A 23,973-nucleotide genomic window follows, 5' to 3' on the forward strand; every position below is an offset into this window, starting at 1 on the left:
CACTCCCCTTCCTATTTCCACACTCTTCGTTTCTCCATAGTTCAGTCGTACCTTTACCCTTTGTCCCAGGTACAAGTTTCTTATAAGTCTCCGATCTCTCCAGTTGATTCCTATTTCCTTAAGGATGTTCATCAATATATTCCAACTGACTCCGTCGAAGGCCTTCTGCCAGTATATAAAACAAGCGCAAACGTCTTCGTTAACGGCCAAAACTCTCTCTGACAATATCCTCATCAAGCCAATGGCGTCTCTGGTCCATTTTCCTTTTCTGAAGCCAAACTGGTCTTCTCCCATCACTTCTTCAATTTTGTTTTCCAACCTTCTATTTAGTATTCTTGCAATAATCTTTGCCAAATGCGATATCAGACTAATTGTTCTATAATCAATACACTTCTTGGCTTGCTTTTTCTTCTCAAGAGTAACCATTGTGACGTCCAAAAAGTCTTCAGGTCATTCTCCAGTTTCATAGATTTTGTTTATGAGTTGTGTCAGAACTTTCAGACTTTCATTTCCGATTTCTTTAAGCAAATCCACTGGTATGTCGTCATCCCCTGTAGCTTTCCTACTCTTCATATCCATTATCGCCTACTCTACTTCCCTTGTCAGTATACTGGGATATAATTACCTAGTAATGGCATAAACGTAACGAGTATCGGATGAGTAGCTAATCAGTTGCTAGCGAGATTGATGTGTTAAGCGAAATAATTTAATGTATACCGTATAATGTATAATGTATAATGTATGATGAAATAAAAGAAATTATTCAGATAGTGAAGGGAGACGAAAATTTAATAGTCATGGGTGACTGGAATTCGAGTGTAGGAAAAGGGAGAGAAGGAAACGTAGTAGGTGAATATGGATTTGGGCTAAGAAATGAAAGAGGGAGCTGCCTGGTAGAATTTTGCACAGAGCACAACTTAATCATAGTTAACACTTGGTTTAAGAATCATGATAGAAGGACATGGAAGAACCCTGGAAATACTAAAAGGTATCAGATAGATTATATAATGGTAAGACAGAGATTTAGGAACCAGGTTTTAAATTGTAAGACATTTCCAGGGGCAGATGTGGACTCTGACCACAATCTATTGGTTATGACCTGTAGATTAAAACTGAAGAAACTGCAAAAAGGTGGGAATTTAAGGAGATGGGACCTGGATAAACTGAAAGAACCAGAGATTGTACAGAGTTTCAGGGAGAGCATAAGGGAACAATTGACAGGAATGGGGGAAAGAAATACAGTAGAAGAAGAATGGGTAGCTTTGAGGGATGAAGTAGTGAAGGCAGCAGAGGATCAAGTAGGTAAAAAGACGAGGGCTAGTAGAAATCCTTGGGTAACAGAAGAAATATTGAATTTAATTGATGAAAGGAGAAAATATAAAAATGCAGTAAATGAAGTAGGCAAAAAGGAATACAAACGTCTCAAAAATGAGATCGACAGGAAGTGCAAAATGGCTAAGCAGGGATGGCTAGAGGACAAATGTAAGGATGTAGAGGCTTGTCTCACTAGGGGTAAGATAGATACCGCCTACAGGAAAATTAAAGAGACCTTTGGAGATAAGAGAACCACTTGTATGAACATCAAGAGCTCAGATGGAAACCCAGTTCTAAGCAAAGAAGGGAAAGCAGAAAGGTGGAAGGAGTATATAGAGGGTTTATACAAGGGCGATGTACTTGAGGACAATATTATGGAAATGGAAGAGGATGTAGATGAAGATGAAATGGGAGATACGATACTGCGTGAAGAGTTTGACAGAGCACTGAAAGACCTGAGTCGAAACAAGGCCCCCGGAGTAGACAACATTCCATTGGAACTACTGACGGCCTTGGGAGAGCCAGTCCTGACAAAACTCTACCATCTGGTGAGCAAGATGTATGAAACAGGCGAAATACCCTCAGACTTCAAGAAGAATATAATAATTCCAATCCCAAAGAAAGCAGGTGTTGACAGATGTGAAAATTACCGAACAATCAGTTTAATAAGCCACAGCTGCAAAATACTAACGCGAATTATTTACAGACGAATGGAAAAACTAGTAGAAGCCGACCTCGGGGAAGATCAGTTTGGATTCCGTAGAAATACTGGAACACGTGAGGCAATACTGACCTTACGACTTATCTTAGAAGAAAGATTAAGGAAAGGCAAACCTACGTTTCTAGCATTTGTAGACTTAGAGAAAGCTTTTGACAATGTTGACTGGAATACTCTCTTACAAATTCTAAAGGTGGCAGGGGTACAATACAGGGAGCGAAAGGCTATTTACAATTTGTACAGAAACCAGATGGCAGTTATAAGAGTCGAGGGACATGAAAGGGAAGCAGTGGTTAAGAAGGAAGTAAGACAGTGTTGTAGCCTCTCCCTGATGATATTCAATCTGTATATTGAGCAAGCAGTAAAGGAAACAAAAGAAAAATTGGGAGTAGGTATTAAAATCCATGGAGAAGAAATAAAAACTTTGAGGTTCGCCGATGACATTGTAATTCTGTCAGAGACAGCAAAGGACTTGGAAGAGCAGTTGAACGGAATGGATGGTGTCTTGAAGGGAGGATATAAGATGAACATCAACAAAAACAAAACGAGGATAATGGAATGTAGTCGAATTAAGTCGGGTGATGTTGAGGGTATTAGATTAGGAAATGAGACACTTAAAGTAGTAAAGGAGTTTTGCTATTTGGGGAGCAAAATAACTGATGATGGTCGAAGTATAGAGGATATAAAATGTAGACTGGCAATGGCAAGGAAAGCGTTTCTGAAGAAGAGAAATTTGTTAACATCGAGTATAGATTTAAGTGTCAGGAAGTCATTTCTGAAAGTATTTGTATGGAGTGTAGGCATGTATGGAAGTGAAACATGGACGGTAAATAGTTTGGATAAGAAGAGAATAGAAGCTTTCGAAATGTGGTGCTACAGAAGAATGCTGAAGATTAGATGGATAGATCACGTAACTAATGAGGAGGTATTGAATAGGATTGGGGAGAAGAGAAGTTTGTGGCACAATTTGACCAGAAGAACGGATCGGTTGGTAGGACATGTTCTGAGGCATCAAGGGATCACCAATTTAGCATTGGAGGGCAGCGTGGAGGGTAAAAATCGTAGGGGGAGACCAAGAGATGAATACACTAAGCAGATTCAGAAGGATGTAGGTTGCAGTAGGTACTGGGAGATGAAGAAGCTTGCACAGGATAGAGTAGCATGGAGAGCTGCATCAAACCAGTCTCAGGACTGAAGACCATAACAACAACAACAATACCGTTAGCTGCAGTTGTTACAGTGGTGTCACCGCCAGACACCACACTTGCTAGGTGGTAGCCTTTAAATCGGCCGTGCTCCGTTAGTATACGACTGACCCGCGTGTCGCCACTGTCAGTGATTGCAGACCGAGCGCCCCCACACAGCAGCTCTAGAGACTCTTCTTAGCACTCGCCCTAGTTGTACAACCGACTTTGCTAGAGATGGTTCACTGACAAATTACGCTTTCATTTGCCGAGACGATAGTTAGCATAGCCTTCAGCTACGTCATTTGCTACGACCTAGCAAGGCACCATTATCAATGCTATTTGTCTTGTGATGCATGTACCGTCAGACCGATGTTCGCCAATTGTGGATTAAAGTTAAGTATTCCAAAATCTACGTAGCTTTTTTTGCTAGTATAATTACTTTACCTGTTCCAGACCTCACGCCAGCCTGCATGAGCTTAACGCGTGCCTTTCGGCTACCAATCATAGTGACTTGGCTGTCTTGCCAAGTCACAACAGTTACATCGAAATTCGAATAAGTTCTTCATTTTTACATTCCTTTAATGATATACTCTTAAATTTAGGTAGTCATACCACACAGAAAAGAGACATATGTTTTAAAAATATCACATCAGACTGCACATACAGGGAAGTAGTTAGCTGTCGGACAGTAACGTATCATAACAAAATATAAAGGAACACTATACTGCATTATTGTCAATCTAGATCAAGGTTGCCTGCTAAGTATTTTGAGGTAGGAAACTGTTTCCAGGAGCGCTTTACACACTTCTGTTAGATTTGTTACCCCATTCACTTTGCGACGGTTTTGTAAGAGAATTAGAGCGCTGAATGCGTGTAGCGGAGAGGAGCAAGCAGCGCCCGTCCTGCGCCCGTGACTTCCACGCAGCTGGGCGTCATCATGCTGGCAGCTTCCTGGCTCGTCTACACGCAGTCGGGCGTTCTTCGAGTGTCATCTAATAGTTGCGTGGTCGTACCACTGTGGTGTCGCTGCCAGCTACGTTACAAAGCAGCGCGAAGTACAGTGGTAAGCAAAGGATGCGCATCGTATTCCTCTGAACGTGAGAACCTGTCAACTTTATAGTCGTTATTTACTTTTGCATTTCGAAAAGTTCATAACTGTATTATTACTTTAAGGCATCTTAACTTGTTATGGCACCGTGGCTTACAAAGAGAACCACTAGGCAGTAGCATTTTTGTAATTTTTATATTTATGGTAGGACTACGTGGAGTTCAGAACTCAAGTATAGCCCTTGCAAAGCAGTTCGAAGCATCTCTCATAAATTCTCGAGAAAATCGACTTTGAAATTCTCCGACAATGATTAATAAGCTAAAATAAGGATAATTGTTTTTTCTTGGAAAACAGTGCGGCTGTGTAGTGGACTGCATCACAGGGGGGGGGGGGGGCAGGGGGAGGGGGCATTCGATTTCAGGTGGAATTAAATTTTTAAACAAAGGTACGTTTTCTGTGAGTATTTATGTAAAGCGTAAAACACAAAAAATAAGAAAAATATAATTTGTACTTTTTTAAAAATATTCGGTCTTGATTAACAATCTCTTATAACAGATCGGTAATTAAGAATTTTTGTTTGCAATATAATTGGATTTTCGTGTGCAATATACGCTGATGGAGAAAAATTGCAACACCAACACACAATTAATGTAGAGTAATGAATACATTTTTATAGGTGACATATTTAAGTGGTTAATATTGCAAGATCACAGGTTAATATAAGTGCGAGATAAGCTATTGCAAATGTGAAATGCTCGTACAATACTAACCGGTGTAACCGCCAGAAAGTTGGACGAAATCATGCAAACGTGCATGCAGTGCGTAGTGCAGGTGCCGAATGTCAGTTTGTGAGATGGCGTTCCATGTCTGTTGCACTTGACCAGCCAGTACAAGGACGTCTAATGCGGTTTGTGGATGACGCTGGAGCTGTCCCACATGTGCTCGATTGGAGGCAGAATGTGGCGATCAGCCACGTCAAGGCAACATGCCGACACACTGTAGAACAGTGGTTCCCGGCCTAAGGGGTAAGATGAAACTTTCTGAGGGGTACAACCAAAATGGATTCATTGATGATGTAATGACCACTCAAAATGATTTTTTTGAAACTAATCGCTGTTGCGGTACATTGTAACACGTAACAGAGCATCATTATCTGTCATTTGAGATATACTGCTGGATAAAAGTCTCCTATAGATATTTCTATGTACTACGACTTTGAGCGGTACGAATCCTTGCGGCTCCTGATTATTTTCTATTTCCATCTACCTACCTGCCTTCCGTTAGCTTTCCTCAGTCTTCGGTTATTTCTTGGAACCCGAACGAGAATTTCCTTTGGCTATGTAACATTGACCTCCCTGGCTGTTGTCTACTCCACCTTCACCTTTTTCTGTCTCTATTACAATTCTGTCTTCGATTCTAGTCTCTTTCCTAACTCGTTTATTTGCTTTCTTGTATTTCCCAGTATTATACACCGTGCATCTCTCCATGCGTCCCGGAGTAGCCCTCAAACTATAAAAGATTTTCATGTTAAAAGGCCAGGACTCACTGTAAAGAGTCAGAAGCATCGAGAGCATTTCAACTTTTCTGTTTGTTTCATTTGCTGTCCATTCAATGGTAGCTGTCATTAATGCATCCTAATAACAACTATTTTTCTGATGTAGAAAAGTGGCAACTAAATATCTGGGTTCTAAGATCAAAATCTGACTGACGGAATATTTTCAGACAATAGAGCTCGTGCGCAAGCACTATTTCTTGTGCCTCGTGAAGGCAACACACTACAAACAGATTTCCTTGAAGCGGAACAGATATTACCTTAGCGGAAGTTCGGTGATTACCAGCTGTTTTTATTGGATCGGTGATTAGTAGCTATTATTATTGGAAGAACTCTTAAGAACACCTTTCCCATTCGCAGCATACAGGTGTAAATCTGTACCTTCCACTACAGTGCCAATGAAAACAAAAGCGAATAACCGAACTAATATTATTTCTTGTTTAAAAATTAACTAAGAAATGAAAACTACTTGTCATTTCCAAAGGGAAGTGTTAATTATTTTCAATCTAGTGTTTAGTTAGGTCCGAAACACCGTTCGGGATATTGGATATCATCTGATATCTTTCAGGGGTAATGGTCACAGAAAGGTTAGGAACCAGTGCTGTAGAGCATATTGGGTTACAAAGCGGTATGTGAGCGAGTGTTATCCTGTTGGCAAACGCCCCCTGGAATGCTGTTGATGAATGGCAACACAAAAAGTCGACCACCAGACTGACGCGCAGATTTGCAATCGTGGTGAATGGAATAACCAGAAGAGTGCTCCTGCTCTGATACGAAATCACACCCGAAACTCCAGGTGGAAGTCCAGTGTGCCTAGCCTGCAGCCAGGTTGGTTGCAGGCCTTCAACTGGTCTACTAACCAACACATGACTATCACTGGCACCGAGACAAAACCAGCTTCCATCATAAAACACAAAATACCTTCATTCTTCTCTCGTTTGACCTCACTGAAGTCGCAAATGACAGATGACAAAATGGTAGATATCGAAATAGACGACAGAGGGATAGAGAAACAATTAAAATCGCTCAAAAGAGGAAAGGCCACTGGACCTGATGGGATACCAATTCGATTTTACACGGGGTTCTCGAGGAAACTTGCCCCCATCCCCCCTCCTTTCTTGCAGCGGTGTACCGTAGGTCTCTAGAAGAGCGTAGCGTTCCAAAGGATTGGAAAAGGGCACAGGTCATCCCCGTTTTCAAGAAGGGACGTCGAACAGATGTGCAGAACTATAGATCTCTAACGTCGATCAGTTGTAGCATTTTGGAACATGTATTATGTTCGAGTATAATGACTTTTCTGGAGACTAGAAATCTACTCTGTAGGAATCAGTATGGGTTTCGAAAAAGACGATCGTGTGAAACCCAGCTGGCGCTACTCGTCCACGAGACTCGGAGGGCCATAGATACGGGTTCCCAGGTAGAGGCCGTGTTTCTTGAATTCCGCAAGGCGTTCGATACAGTTCCCCACAGTCGTATAATGAACAAAGTAAGAGCAATTGTGTGATTGGATTGAAGAGATCCTAGATAACAGAACGCAGTATGTCATTCTCAATGGAGAGAAGTCTTCCGAAGTAAGAGTGATTTCAGGTGCGCCGCAGGGGACTTTCGTAGCACCGTTGCTATTCACAATATATATAAATGACCTTGTGGATAACATCGGAAGTTCACTGGGGCTTTTTGCGGATGATGCTGTAGTATATCGAGAGGTTGTAACAATGGAAAATTGTACGGAAATGCAGGAGGATCTGCAACGAATTGGCGCATGGTGCAGGGAATGGCAATTGAATCTCAATGTAGACAAGTGTAATGTGCTGTGAATACATAGAAAGAAAGATCCATTATCATTTAGCTACAATATAGCAGGTCAACAACTGGAAGCAGTTAATTCCATAAATTATCTGGGAGTAGGCATTAGAAGTGATTTAAAATGGAATGATCATGTAAAGTTTATCGTCGGTAAAGCAGATGCCAAACTGAGATTCATTGGAGGAATCCTAAGGAAATGCAATCCGAAAACAAAGGAAGTAGGTTACAGTACACTTGTTCGCCCACTGCTTGAATATTGCTCACCAGTGTGGAATCCGTACCAGATAGGTTTGATAGAAGAGATAGAGAAGATCCAACGGAGAGCAGCGCGCTTCGTTACAGGATCATTTAGCAATCGCGAAAGCGTTACAGAGATGATAGATAAACTCCAGTGGAAGACTCTGCAGGAGAGACGCTCAGTAGCTCGGTACGGACTTTTGTTGAAGTTTCGAGAACATACCTTCACCGAGGAGTCAAGCAGTATATTGCTCCCTCCTACGTATATCTCGCGAAGAGACCATGAGGATAAAATCAGAGAGATTAGAGCCCACACAGAGGCATACCGACAATCTTTCTTTCCACGAACCATACGAGACTGGAATGGAAGGGAGAACCGATAGAGGTACTCAAGGTACCTTCCGCCACACACCGTCAGGTGGCTTGCGCAGTATGGGTGTAGATGTAGATGTAGATTTGGGGTCAGTGGACTGCAGTCTAAAGGGTGCCTGATCGGAGCTGTCCTTGAAACAACCAGTTTGTGACAGTTCGTTATGTCACTGAGGCCCCCGATGCTGCTCATAAAGACGTACAATGCGCCAGAGCCATACACCGAACACTATGGTCTTTCCTCACGGTAGTGCCACGAGGGGGCCCGCAACCCGGACATCTTGCGACTGTACACTCTTGTGATCACCGCTGCCAGCAATTACGTGCAGTGGCTGCATTCTTGCCAAATCTTTCTGCAGTATCACAGAAGGGACAACCAGATTCTTGTAGCCCTATTACACGACCTCGCACAATTGTTCATGATGGCGTTTTTGTCGCCTAGAAAGGATCCTCGACTAACATCATCCCAACACCTCCGATCTCAAAGGTAACTAACGCTCACGACCGTTAGGGGGTGTGTTTAAAGGAAACCTGATTTGCATCCTCATAGCGGCGGTACTAGCGCCACTCTCTCGCGATTGGCGCGAAATCTGAATAGACATCATCTCTGAGATGTAGAAACACGCCTACCAACTTCCGTTTATGTCGTACAACTCCTTCTTGGTGTTGTGATTCTTTTTCAAAAATGGCTCTGAGCACTATGGGACTTAACATCTGAGTTCATCAGAACTTAGAACTAAAACCTAACCAACCTAAGGACATCACACACATCCATGCCCGAGGCAGGATTCGAACCTGCGACCGTAGCGGTCACGCGGTTCCAAACTGAAGAGCCTAGAACCGCACGGCCACTCCGGCCGGCGATTCTTTTTTGTCAGTATAGTTAGAAATAAGAAGACGTGTCTTTTTTCACGTACACTATAATTCCATGTGTTAATTAGCATAGCTTTGATGAAATAGGTAGTTGAACTGAACGGAAAAAAAACGAAAAAAATTATGACCACAACGAGACACGTTCTAGCGATTATCAGTCTCGTGGACCTCACAGAAAGACTTGTAGAACATGCACCTTTGTTTAAAACTTTGATTTCACTTAGAATCGAATGGGGCCACTCCCCCCCCCCCCCCCCCGCAGACACTCAGCGAACAAGCAGTCTACCACAGGGCCACACTGCTTGCCGAACAGAAAATCTGCCTCATTTTACCGTATTTAACGTGGTCAGAAAACTTCAAAGTCGATTCACATGAGATTTTTAGTTTCATCGGATTGCTTTCGGAAAAATATTTTGAATTCAATTTTCATGTACGACACATATAAAATACTAAAAAAGTCCGACTGCCTTGTCGTCCCTTAGTAGTCGTTAAGTGCTGCCCTGCAAAGCTAGAAATCTGGGACTGAAACCCTCTATGATGGAAGAATTTTTTTCATGTGAACCCTGTTACACAGTATGGGCGGCCAACGGCGAACCCAGTAAGACAGTTCTCAGTTCGGAAGAACTGGGCAAGGGCGTTCTGTAGGGCGGGGGGGCGAGGAAACCATTGTGGTTCCAGCAGTATCCTTATAGATGGTAATAATAAAGTCCATGAAACTTCCATAAATGGCTAAACATAATGTAGCAAAGGATACAGCACGGGAAAGATAGATACTCAAAGTTTTAAGTTCTTTTTTACGTGATGTAGACAAGCTAGATTGGGAAACCGCCTCCAGGGCCACCACTTAGTGCAGTTGCTGAAAACGGTCGCCAGCCAGACAGAGAAAGCATTACGTTTTCTGGAATTTGGTCATTTACAGTCGGTAGTGCGTGTGCAAAGAGCTTTCCGTGGCAAAATTTCACAAGACTGCAGCAGTTTACAGCAGTATAGTGAAGCTGGACATGAATTTGTATAAGAATGGTTGTCAGTGCTGTGCAAAAAGTTAGGGCCGTGCGAGCGCATCAGATCAGACAGCGAACCCTGTGAGGAACGTGATGTTGCGACATCCTACAAAGTCTGCCTATCGATTTAGCACAAACAATCATGTTGGGCGAACATCCGCAACTGAGCATTATACCAGAGGTTGGAAGTAGCGGTTCAGTTGTAAATTTCTTTTATTATAAGACGACCGGTTTCGGGCTCTCACAAGCACATCCTCAGGTGTGGCAACTGTTCTGTGGCTACCGACCGCCGCAGTGCACGTTGAAACGTCCCCTTAGAACAATTGTACACGACTGTGGTTAAACGGACACAATATTTTTTAGCGCAACGCAATCTGACTTTCAATAATCCCTACAAAACAATGGCCCTGACTAACTTTAACCTATACCTTTCACAAATCACTTACCTCACCAAAAATCTCCGTTACTCGAACTACTGCAATACAGCGAGCGCCACTACTGCCAGCTAAATAACAGATTCAAACTACGGAAGGCACTAACTACTGATAGGCATAAGCAAATGAAAGATTTTAATAGAGAACAAACAATGTATTTACCTTAATATTCATAATATATATCGCAGTTCATGACAAATAACAAAACTCCGCCTTCTCCCTCCTCACATCCACCACTGCTGGCGGCTCACCTCCCACAGCCCAAAGCTATGCGCTGTTAACATCCAGCTGCCCAACACTACAATGGCAGACAACAATGCAAACTAGCCACAGACTGCACACAGCACAGCCAGTGATTTTCATACAGAGCGCTACGTAACGTTGCCAATAAGAAAACATAAACAGCCTACTTACATAAAGAAAACATAAACAGCCTACTTACAACATGTACTAGGAGCGGTGTGCTATAAGTAGCACACCAAGCGCACCGCGCCTAGTACACGTGCAGTGCGGTGTCGGGGGCCACAGCACAGTTGCGACACCTGAGGATGGGCTTATGAGAGCCCGAAACCGGTCGTCTTATAATAAAAGAAATTTACAACTGAGGCGCTACTTCCAACCTCTGCTATCGATTTAGTGCAAAACTGAATGTCCCTCAGTATACAGTGTGGAATGTCCTTCACAACTGGTTAACATTGTATCCATATAAATTGCAGCTTCTGCAAGCCATAAGCCATGACGATAAATGGTGACGGCTGTAGCTCTGAAATGATACGCAGAACCAACTCTTCAGTGACGAAGCGGCTTTTCATCTTTAGGGAAAGGTGAACGCGACACAAAAAACGCACATGGCGGACGGAGAATTCATGCACAACTGTTAAACACGTCCGGTATTTCGAGATTGTTAATGTGGTGTCACCGCCAGACACCACACTTGCTAGGTGGTAGCTTTAAATCGGCCGCGGTCCATTAGTACATGTCGGACCCGCGTGTCGCCACTGTCAGTAATTGCAGACCGAGCGCCACCACACGGCAGGTCTAGTCTAGAGAGACTCCCTAGGACTCGGCCCAGTTGTACGGACGACTTTGCTAGCGACTACACTGACGAAGCCTTTCTCTCATTTGCCGAGAGATAGTTAGAATAGCCTTCAGCTAAGTCCATGGCTACGACCTAGCAAGGCGCCATTAACCATTTCTAGAGAGAGTCTCACTTGTATCATCAAGAATGCTGTATACAAATGATGGATTAAAGTTAAGTATTCCAGAAGCTACGTACTTTTCTTTATGGCATTCATTATCCTGTTTCAGACTTAACGCAAGCCGGCGTGAATTGAAGCGTGCCCTTTCGGTTACCCGTCTCTGTGGACTGGCTGTCTTGTCAGTCCACAACAGTTAACATGTTTTGTGTCATGTCCGAGAAGACAGTCTACGGTCCCATTTTCTACGCTGAAATAGTTGTCGAAGGTATTACCTATCGCCTCGTGCTACGAGGGTTGCTCAGAAAGTAAGGCACCGCATTTCTTTCCTTCAACAATTCTTTATTGAACATAATGAGAATTATTTGCACGAAAGAATGGTGTTTTATCTACACACCCTATTTTCCATGTATTCTCCATCCTGTTCTATGGCCTTCTTCCAGAGCGAAACAAGGGGGTGAATGCCCTGTCGGTACGAATACTTGTTCTGGCGGCGAAGCCAGTGCTTTATTGTGTGAATCACCTCCTCATAGTCCTCAAAATGTCTTTCACGAATAGAATCCCATAATGACCCAAACAAATGGAAGTCCGATGGCGCTAGGCCAGGCCTGTCAGGTGTGAATGCGGTGGATGGTCTCCCCGACCTCCGCAAATCGTGGAGCTCCGCCAAACGGCCTTCTGATGACCTCACCCTCCGTGCCCAGCCAGTAACTGTACTTCTGTACAGCAGATGCTCCATAAACTTTGCGAAACTGCCCTGCAGCTACGTTATCTGTCGGAGATGACGGAAATTTGGTGCGCTCACTCAGTAGAGTTCAAATAATACATACGTAACGTTTCGCATTCGGTACATTGTTTTCGGTCGAGAAAAAAAATGCGATGCATACTTTCTGGGCAACCCTCGTGTAACTATGGCTCAAGCACAACTTGATACTGACGGCAAGGGTTTCGTCTTTCAACAAGATGACGTCTCTGCACACTTACAAACTTGTGGTGTATGAGAGAACTCGAATGCGATGTCGCCACGACGCTGGATAGGCCGACCGCGTCGAGTGACCACTGGGGGTACTGCGGATGTCACTACATCTGTACTTGGCACACTTATGCTCTGTAGGGTCCGATGCCACGTTTTTTACTTATCGTATGCACGCCATATCGTGGATCCAATGTCAAATGAATGATTTATAAAACGCAGCACTAGAGAGCTACTGCTTTCAAATCCTGTATTTTAAATGGTGATTAAACAGATGTGTACTAGACAGAGTCAATGACTCTCACATTGGATGTAGATAATGTGATTCTGTGGTGTCACCGCCAGACACCACACTTGCTGGGTGGTAGCCTTTAAATCGGCCGCGGTCCGTTAGTATACGTCGGACCCGCGTGTAGCCACTATTAGTGATTGCAGACCGAGCGCCGCCACACGGCAGGTCTAGTCTACAGAATCTCCCTAGCACTCGCCCCAGTTGTATAGCCGACTTTGCTAGCGATGGTTCACTGTCTACATACGCTCTCATTTGCAGAGACGACAGATTAGCGTATCCTTAATCTACTTCATTTGCTATGACCTAGCAAGACGCCATATTCAGTTACTATAATTACTATCTTCAAGAATGTATTCTGAACACATAATATTTTGAATCATGTACCGTCAAGAGCGACGTTCATCATTAATGGATTAAAGTTAAGTATCAAACTAATTACGTCCGCTTTCTGAATTCTTATTCCTTGTCATATACCAGACCTCACGTCACTATAATTCTTCCCCCCTCACGCCAGCCTTCGTGAGCTAAAACGCGTGCATTTCAGCCTCCACTCGTAACGCGGTGTTGGCTCTTCTGCTAACACAAAAGATTCTACGTACAATATCTTCTGAAGAAGTATTAAAACTGCCGAAACGATAGTCGAGGTTTAATAAAGCTGTATTTTGCAACTGATTGGCTGTTATTCCCAGTCCATTGAAGCTCTTGCATGCACAGTTGCTCATACGCAGCCATGTTCAAAATCTTAAAGTTGCTTATTATTTTCTCTCTTGCTCTGTCTAGTTTCTTCTCAACTATCTGACGACGTGTTGATACGCAATGAGAGAAAGATAATTTATTTGCAGAATTCCTCACGGGGACACAGGGAAGACAGTAATCTAGTTTCAACAAGTTTATTGACAGCAAAAATAGGCCTGCTTCGACGGTAATAACAAAACGCACAAAATACAGCATCTCACTAGATACCGGTACAGAAGCTTGACGCAACTGCTATCTGAAAGTCGCTCGACTGTTTTTAACCTGTAGTAACTCCAGTAGGGGCTTCGTAGAAAATTACACTTGCAGGGAAATAATACGAGTTCCGGGAATGTCATCCTGATAAGCTCCAACACAGGCACAGAAAAGTCTATCCTTAATGCATCCTAAGTCTACAGATGAAACAACGATGGAAGTTGAGAAGAGTGGCGTTGGTCCTACGATGGACTTCGAGAACGTCATGAGACGATGAGGTGAGTATGGACTTCGAGAACGTCATGAGACGATGAGGTGAGTATGGACTTCGAGAACGTCATGAGACGATGAGGTGAGTAGCACCCGCTCGGAGAGGATCTCGAAGCCGGAAAAACTGGATCGTGTAGTCCGTGCACCCGCCTGCTGGCTGCGGAATATTCGTGGTGCTATTTTCTTGTCACGTGCTCTGCGAACACGGATAGGTGTCTCGGAAGCGGTGGCCTCTGCCGGCGCTGGTACCGCTTCCTGGTGACTCCGACTGCGAGAGCTCGAGATGCTAAGAAGTGCAGGGGCCGTGTAGACTGCCCGCGTACCACTGGTGCTCGAGGGGTTGCCCCTCCCTTGTTCGTAGTTCTCCGATGTAGCGTAACGCAAGACAATATTCACTACAGAACGGAAAATATTTTTATGCATCGATATTTCCGGAAGCTGTATGGGTGGTGAATGAAAGACACTGAAATAGATTATAGAGACCTATTCATTTGTCATCGTCTTGCTATCTTGTCTCTTGTTCGTGGGTGCTCAAACTGAGCAGAGGTAAGTGAGAAACCCTGTACACTTTGCTGATTAAATATAGCTCACATCAATATAATTTGTAGAATTCGTTGCTTTACCAGATTTACCATCTTCCCTCCTCACCCTTTACTTGATTTATCATGTATTTTACATGTGATTCAGAGGAAGATCTGGGGAGGTTGTTGGCGGATTGTTCGGAGGCAAGTGACTGCACTCTGCTCGTGTTCTTTCGTCAACTGCTTGCCAATTAAGGGGCAGAATCTCACTTAAATCTTTTAGCCGACCATTTCCTTACTGTATGTAACCTTTTATGGTGGGAATTATGCGGATATGATCGGTTACAGCATCCGAGCAATGGCGCCTTTTTTAAGAAAAGTTGCGGAAAGGGGGGATGGGGGGAATTATAAGAAGGTAAACTTTTACTTAAAATTATCGGAACTTCCACGAACTCCACTGCATTGTGCTAACTACGCAGAAATTATTTACCCCCAGCGTGGGTTGCCTCCATGTCGCGATTATTTCATCACGCAGAGCAGCACAGAAAATTACTCCTTTCGAGACAGGAAGTAACGCCACGCCACTATGATCTCCGGGCTTGATGGCTTCCGATCTTTTCTTGTGCGGCCCTGTTAAGGATAGTGTTTGCATCCCATCTCCACCGCAGAATCTCGAAGGCTTGCTACAATGTATCGCAGCAACTGTTCTTAGCGCCACTTCTGATATGCTACTTCGGGTATGGGAAGAATTGGACTACCTATTAGATGTGTGCCGTGAGCGAAGTGTGGACGCATTTAACGTCTATAAACATTGTAAAAAAATTCTTTCAGGACGTCTCTTTCAAATGTTGAATCTTTTGGCCATTTACCTGTATCGATGTTTTCCAATGACTCATGGAATTCATAATGACCCCTTATTACAGCGCCCTCTGCGTGTCAATCCATATCCCGCAAATCCCTGTGAAGTACATGCCGAGGAAACTTCACATTTTATCACATATTATTCTTGCCTTTCATTTCACTTTTGTACGGAGCGCAGGAGTAATGGCTGCTTAAATCACCTCTAGGTTGCGGAAATTATTAATATGCTGTGTTCGCTACTCCCAGTGGAGCGATAGGTAGAAAGCTAAAGAATATCTCTTGAATTTTCACTCAGTATTGTTTCTTGAAACTTTGTTAGTAGGTATTCGCTCGATAATCGACATCCCTTGTCAGGCATTTTCGTTACGCTCTTCATCTAGTCGAACAAACTCATGCCTATTCGCGCTTCCCATCTTTATATATGTTCAATACTCCTATTGGTAATACGAGTACTTAGTGTGGGTCCCATACGCTTGAGCAGTATTCTAATATGGGACGCACATATGTTTTTATGCAGTCTCCTTTGTACAGGCCCACGTTAATAGTTTTCAGAAGAAGCTGCTTTACAAATCCGGATTTAGTTTCCTTTTCGAGGCTTTCGTTTTTCGAAGGTTGCTCTGTCTAATCCCAAAACCTCTGTTTCAATTGGGCACAATTTCATTCTTTCAACTACATTGGCCTTGTCACCGATGGATAAATATGTTATGCTTTTAATCAGATTCATTAATGAACTTGTATCACGAACAATGCTCTAATGGCAGCGATAACTTTTATGGGTCCAATTAATAAGCGATACACTTGCTTGAAAATTTGTAGAACATTTTTAACACTTCTCGCACGTACCTACGAAATCTATTTTTGAATATTACCGTTACGAAGGTTTACAGTACCGTGAACAGACTACAGAGATAGCGGTCGTAAAAACATCTGTCGCTTCGCTCGTAGCCCAGAGTCCCCATTTCTGCTGCGCCTAAACGCCTGTCCACGCAAGCCCCTACATCATTATGGGGGTAGTAAAGGTCAGTGGGTCAACTGCAATTTGCGTACTTACCGTCGACTTTGAACAACAACGTAATATTAATGGCTGCTGTTACGTCACTTGTCGGTGCGCATTTTGAATTGCGTGTTTTTGTAGTACTATTTGCTGTCGTATTGGTGATGGGAGAAATTATATTTTTAATGTCTGATACGTATGAGAAGCAAAATATTGCCTCTACTATTTTGGAGGAAATAATATTTACTCGATTTATCAGTCTTCTTTTCTTTACGGCATATTTTTTTCAATTCGTATAATTTATCGTTTCCCCGCTACAGATAAAGCCCCTTTTTTTACTATATTTCGTTCGTTTCATTTCGATCAATAGTTTTTTTTTATAGTCGTTTCCATTTACTACTGTTAAATAAATTGGATCGTAGCCTCCATTTGAGCTACATAACCAAAGTGTATTTTTCAACATAACCAATTACCGAGGGTGATGTCGCAGTCGTTACCACACTGGACTCGCATTCGGTAGGACGACGGTTCAAAGCCACGTCCGCCCATCCTGATTTAGGTTTCCCGTAATTTCCCTAAATCGCTCCAGGTGAATGCCGGGACGGTTGCTGTGGTGTCACCGCCAGACACCACACTTGCTAGGTGGTAGCCTTTAAATCGGCCGCGGTCCGTTAGTGTACGTCGGACCCGCGTGTCGCCACTGTCAGTGATTGCAGACCGTGCGCCGCCACACGGCAGGTCTAGAGAGACTTCCTAGCACTCGCCCCAGTTGTACAGCCGACTTTGCTAGCGATGGTTCACTGTCTACATACGCTCTCATTTGCAGAGACGGTAGTTTAGCATAGCCTTCAGCTACGTCATTTGCTACGACCTAGCAAGGCGCCATATTCTGTTACTATAATTACTTCAAGAATGTATTCTGAATAGATAATATTGTGAATCATGTATTTTCAAGAGCGACGTTCATCATTAATGGATTAAAGTTAAGTATCAAACTAATTACGTCCGCTTTCTGAATTCTCATTCCTTGTCATGTTCCAGACCTCACGTCAGTATAGTTCTTCCCTCGTCACGCCAGCCTGCGTGAGCTAAAACGCGTGCCTTTTGGCCTCCCCTCGTAACGCGGTGTTGGCTCTTCTGCTAACACAAAAGTTCCTTTCAAAGGACACGGCCTATTTCCTTCCCCATCCTTGACACAATTCGAACTTGTGCTCATTCTCTAATGTCGACGGGACAGTAAACCCAATTGTTTTCCTCCTCCACTTCCCGCCATTACCGAACAACTCCGAACATTAGCTATCATTTATTGGGTAACTGCTGTCGAACATAGCTAGCACTTGAATGGGTGACCGTCCTGGTCTGCCGTGCGCTTTTGGCAACCCGCGTGCAGTCATCTCTTCTGAAGCCAGTTGAGGAGCTACTTGACTGAGAAGTAACTGCTCTGGTCACGAAAACTGACAACTGCCGGTAGAGCGGTGTGCAGATCACATGACACTGAAAATCCACATCTAGTGATTCCTTTCGGCTAAGGATGACACGGCGGTCGCTTGGTACTTTTGGGCCTCCCGAGGCCTGTTTGGACTGAGTTAAGTTTAGTTCTTAGCTACCATTTATTTACGACAAATATTTTTGGTTCGTAACTTTTATTTTGTTTACCACTACAGCTGTTATTACGATAGTTGTCCAGAAAGTAATGCACCGCATGTTTTTTCTCAGCCGAAAACGATGCTACGAATGGGAAACGTCACGTCTGTATTATCTGAAGTCTCCTGAGTGAGTGGGACAAGTTTCCGTCACTTCCGACAGATAGTGTAGCTGTAGGGCCGTATGAAAATGGCGTCTGTAGGTGACGTACGGTCCAAGCAATGTGCCATCACTGGTTTTTCTTACTGCAGTGAGAGAGACTGAGTAATATTCACAAACGCTTGTTGAAAGTCTATGGAGTATCTGCTGTCAACACAAGCACAGCTAGTCGCTGGGCACGGGGGTTGAGGTTATCAGAAGGCGGTTCGTCGCAGCTCCACGATTTGCAGCGGTCGAGGAGACCATCCGCGGCTGTCACACGTGACATGTTGGAGCGAGCTTGTGTTGTCATTCGCGAGGACAGACGCCATTCGTGGGAGACGAGGATAATGAGGAGGTGATTAACTCAGTGAAGCACTGGCTCCACCACCAGGACAAGGACTGGTAAGAACCGGGCATACACGCCCTTGTTTCATACTGGAGGACGGCTATAGAACGTGATGGAGGTTGAAACTTCCTGGCAGATTAAAACTGTGTGCCGGACCGAGACTCGAACTCGGGACCTTTGCCTTTCGCGGGCAAGTGCTCTACTAACTGAGCAACCCAATCACGACTCACGCCCCCTCCTCACAGTTTTACTTCTGCCAGTACCTCGTCTCCTACCTTCCAAACTTTACAGAAGCTCTCCTGCGAACCTTGCAGAACTAGCACTCTCGAAAGAAAGGATATTGCGGAGACATGGCTTAGCCACAGCCTTGGGCATGTTTCCAGAATGAGATTTTCACTCTGCAGCGGAGTGTGCGCTGATATGAAACTTCCTGGCAGATTAAAACTGTGTATCGGACCGAGACTCGAACTCGGGACCTTTGCCTTTCGCGGGCAAGTGCTCTACCAACTGAGCTACTCAAGCACGACTCACGCCCCATTCTGAAAACATCCCCCACGCTGTGGCTAAGCCATGTCTTCGCAATATCCTTTCTTTCAGGAGTGCTAGTTCTGCAAGGTTCGCAGGAGAGCTTCTGTAAAGTTTGGAAGGTAGGAGACGAGGTACTGGCAGAAGTAAAGCTGTGAGTACCGGACGTGAGTCGTGCTTGGGTTGCTCAGTTGGTAGAGCACTTGCCCGCTGCAGAGTGAAAATCTCATTCTGGAAACATCCCCCAGGCTGTGGCTAAGCCATGTCTCCGCAATATCCTTTCTTTCAGGAGTGCTAGTTTTGCAAGGTTCGCAGGAGAGCTTCTGTAAAGTTTGGAAGGTAGGAGACGAGGTACTGGCAGAAGTAAAGCTGTGAGTACCGGGCGTGAGTCGTGCTTGGGTAGCATTTGCCCGCGAAAGGCAAAGGTCCCGAGTTCGAGTCTCGGTCCGGCACACAGTTTGAATCTGCCAGGAAGTTTCATATCAGCGCACACTCCGCTGCAGAGTGAAAATCTCATTCGGGATGGAGATTGCTTGGAAAAATAGGGTGTGTAGATAAAACACCATTCGTTCATGTGTGTAATTCTCATTATGTTCAATAAAAAATTGTTGAAGAAAAAAATGCGGTGCATTACTTTCTGGACAACCCTCGTGCAATAATCTACTCACTTCCTTTCCGGAAAGGATTTACTGTGCTTCTTGCCAAACTCCTTTAGATTTGCTACTGTAAAATACATATTTTCGAAACTGTGCGTCGCAGTCTTCCTCTAAGCTTTATGAGTAAAATGTGCTTTTAGATGCTTACTACCATTCATCTACAAGTATTTTTTAATTGATACTGTTTGTCATGATGTCCTTGTTTTTAAGGTACTCGATTCGCTTTCATTCCATATATGTTACATTAATATGTGATTGATCATAGCTGTTGTAGTTCGAACTAATTTTTCCCAGTGTAACAAATTCGGATGTTTGGAAATTTCGCCATTGATATGACGCTATAGTCGCAAGTTTACTACGTCAGTAGTTCAAGCGGACGACTCGGATCGAGCCCGAGTCTGCCGTGCTCTACTGAGAAATCCTGGACGTAAGTGTTGGTGTGTGTAATTTCACAAGCTGCGACATCGTCGCGAAAAAACACAGAGACCCGTATATGTAATAAGTTTCCTTTAATTTACGTCTATGGTCACAAACTTTTCTGTTTAACAGATTACCGGTTTCGGTCTTTAATGACCATCATCAGATCTGTCTCATAAAAGCAAAGTCCTAATGCACTGCAGCCAGTCAACTGTTAAATGCGGAATGCCACTTCGATGTACTTTCTATCCGTAGAGATGCTATTGAACACGTAGTTTAGTCTCGACGCGAGCTGGTGATTGACGAGTGACGGTGACTGGTGTGTGGTGTGCAGGAGTGGCCGCTGGCGCCAGAGGATGCGCAGCGCTGGCGCGTGTGTGGCGCTGTGGCTGGCGCCAGCCTGCCTGCTGGCCGCGCGACCCGACGCCCGCCTCGACGCCGTGCGACGCCTGCTGGCCGACGCTCCGCTCGTCGACGGGTGAGGACGCCTCCAGTGGCTGCGCGCCAGGCCCCTCTCCAGGGCAGCAGCAGCAAGCGCTTAAAGGCCACGGCACTTGCTCACCTTTGTCGCGTTTGTCGTCAAACGGTTTGGAAGCTACTGCACTAGCAGCGTTTGCAGACAGCATTTCAGATCCGCCTGCTACACAAACCACTGTTTACACAACTGGCAATTAAAATTGCTTCACCAAGGAGAAATGCAGATGGTAAACGGGTATTCATTGGTCAAATATATTATACTAGAACTGACATGTGATTACGTTTTCACGCAGTTTGGGTGCATAGATCCTGAGAAATCAGTACCCAGAACAACCAACTCTGGCCGTAATAACGGCCTCGATACGCCTGGGCATTGAGTCAAACAGACCTTGGATGGCGTGTACAGGTACAGCTGCCCTTGCAGCTTCAACACGATACCACAGTTCATCAAGAGTAGTGACTGGCGTATTGTGACGAACCAGTTGCTCGGCCACCATTGACCAGACGTTTTCCATTGGTGAGAGATCTGGAGGATGTGCTGCCCAGGGCAGCAGTCGAACATTTTCTGTATCTAGAAAGGCCCATACAGGACCTGTAACATGCGGTGGTGCATTATCCTGCTGAAATGTAGGGTTTCGCAGGGATCGAATGAAGGGTAGAGTCACGAGTCGTAACACATCTGAAATGTAACGTCCACTGTTCAAAGTGCCGTCAATGCGAAGAAGAGGCGACCGAGACGTTTAACCAATGGCACCCCCTACCATCACGCCGGGTGATACGCCAGTATGGCGATGAGGAATACACGCTTCCAATGTGCGTTCACCGCGATGTCGCCAAACACGGATGCGACCATCATGACGCTGTAAACAGAACCTGGATTCAACCGAAAAAATGACGTTTTGCAGCCAGGTCCGTCGTCGAGTATACCATCGCAGGCCCTCCTGTCTGTGATGCAGCGTCAAGGGTCGCCGCAGCCACGGTCTCCGAGCTGATAGTCCATGCTGCTAAAAAACGTCGTCGAACTGTTCGTGCAGATGGTTGTTGTCTTGCAAACGTCCCCATCTGTCGACTCAAGGATCGAGACGTGGCTGCACGATCTGTTACAGCCATGCGGATAAGATGCCTGTCATCTCGACTGCTAGTGATACGAGGCCGTTGGGATCCAGCAGGCGTTCCGCATTACCCTCCTGAACCCACCGATTCCATATTCTCCTAACAGTTATTGGACCTTGAGCAACGCGAGCAGCAGTGTCGTGATACCATAAACCGCAATCGCCATAGGCTACAATCCGACCTTTATCAAAGTCGGAAACGTGATGGTACGCATTTCTCCTCCTTACACGAGGCATCACAACAACGTTTCATCAGGCAACGCCGGTCAACTGCTGTTTGTGTATGAGAAATCGGTTAGAAACTTTCCTCATGTCAGCACATTGTAGGTGTCACCACCGGCGCCATCCTTGCGTGAATGCTCTGAAAAGCTAATCATTTGCGTATCACAGCATCTTAGCCTGTCGGGTAAATTTCGCGTCTGTAGCACGTCATTTTCGTGGTGTAGCAATTTTAATTGCCAGTAGTGGAAATACAATGGTGTTTCAACACCTTTCTGGATCTTCAGTGGGTGCTCTTTATTCATTTTTGTAAAATGTAAACATGTTTTATGTACTAACTGTTCTATCATAATTAATGGTGGGCGTAAGTTGCTATGGGACCAAACTGCTGAGGTCATCGGTCCCTAGGCTTACACACTACTTAACCTAACTTAAACTAATTTAGGCTAAGGACAACACACACACAGCCATGCCCGAAGGAAGACTCGAACCTCCGACGGGGCGGCAGCCGTGCGAACCGTGGCAAGGCGCTTGAGACCTCGCGGCCATAATTATTCCAAAGAAAGTTTCTCTCTGTTGTTGTCATTATCTTCATTTTCTCTACTTGCTCGTGCTACGTGGGACCCTCTGCACATGACGGTATATTGATAGCTTAACATTTGCAATTCCATAATTATTCCAAAGAAAGTTTCTCTCTGTTGTTGTCATTATCTTCATTTTCTCTACTTGCTCGTGCTACGTGGGACCCTCTGCACTTGACGGTATATTGATAGCTTAACATTTGCAATTACATGATGCTACTTTAAGCTTAGTTAGTGATTTTACAAATAACTATATCTATTAAGTGAAAATTATTCCGCGAATCGAGTTCTATTTTTTATCTCCTGTGTAGCGTAGAAACAGTAGCTTTCGTAAACCTGTTCTGCTTCTGCGACACATCTGTGGTGTTGCTGCCGGACTGGGTGGAAAGGGGCAGACACACCACCTGCCACCTTGCACAAAGAAGAGTGGAGGCCTTTGCCACTTGGCCCCTGAGCTACCAGGACCTGCCTGAAGGTCGAGGCCATCAGAGGTAGAGAAAATTGCCGCAGTCCTTCTCCGATTCGACTTAACATGTTGGGTCGCAGTGAAAGCAGATATCTGCAGAAAGAAATACTTTTTCCAAAGACAGATGACTATTGTCCACTGGACCTGAGACAACTGCAGTTAATTAGTTACATATACCACATGTTATTTTAATGTTTTTTGTCCAAATTACGCCGAAGTAGTTTACTGAATTGTATGCAAGATTAGTGTTAACATTAACGAACGTATATTTTTTAGCCTTAATCCGTTTCTTCACCGTCTTACAGTTCCTGAATAGAAACTCATTCTTGGAACAGAAGACGTTATCTGTGAAAAATATCTTCAGGTTAAACTGAAAACCTGTTTTACTACGAGTCAGACATTTCATGTTACTGGGAACACGATCAAAACTTTTTATTGACGGATACCGAACTACTTTCTGAGCCATTATCTGCTTTTATAATAAGTAGTAAGAATCACTTTTTCTTCTATTGACGTTAATATGAGCATCGCTATATTTCTCAAAGTACGAATAGGATGGATTACTTATGACGACTTTCAATATAAATGAATGTGTGCCACTTTCCAACTGATAATCACGAAGCAGAATTCGTATTTTTTGCAGATATTAGTAGCGTTATCACAAATTTCATTAGAGAGAAAGCAACATATGAAATTACTAATGGTATTTTTCGAAGTATTACTAAGTTCCGATACTTCAGTTCTTCATGTAATTGCTAGCATTAGAAACAATCGACTCGTCTCCTAAGATATTTT

The 23,973-nt window shown here is 44.2% G+C and overlaps 1 protein-coding gene across 1 annotated transcript in view; it reads left to right on the forward strand.

Moving 5' to 3' along the window:
* Positions 1-23,973, forward strand: part of LOC126095023 (dipeptidase 1-like) — a 350,057-nt gene that overhangs the window by 83,490 nt on the left and 242,594 nt on the right. The window contains exon 3 of the mRNA XM_049909685.1: positions 20,658-20,801. Within this exon, the coding sequence (XP_049765642.1) occupies positions 20,658-20,801 (144 nt within the window). The remainder of the gene's footprint in view (positions 1-20,657; positions 20,802-23,973) is intronic.

Source organism: Schistocerca cancellata, chromosome 8, assembly GCF_023864275.1.
Source record: "Schistocerca cancellata isolate TAMUIC-IGC-003103 chromosome 8, iqSchCanc2.1, whole genome shotgun sequence".
NCBI lineage: Eukaryota > Metazoa > Arthropoda > Insecta > Orthoptera > Acrididae > Schistocerca > Schistocerca cancellata.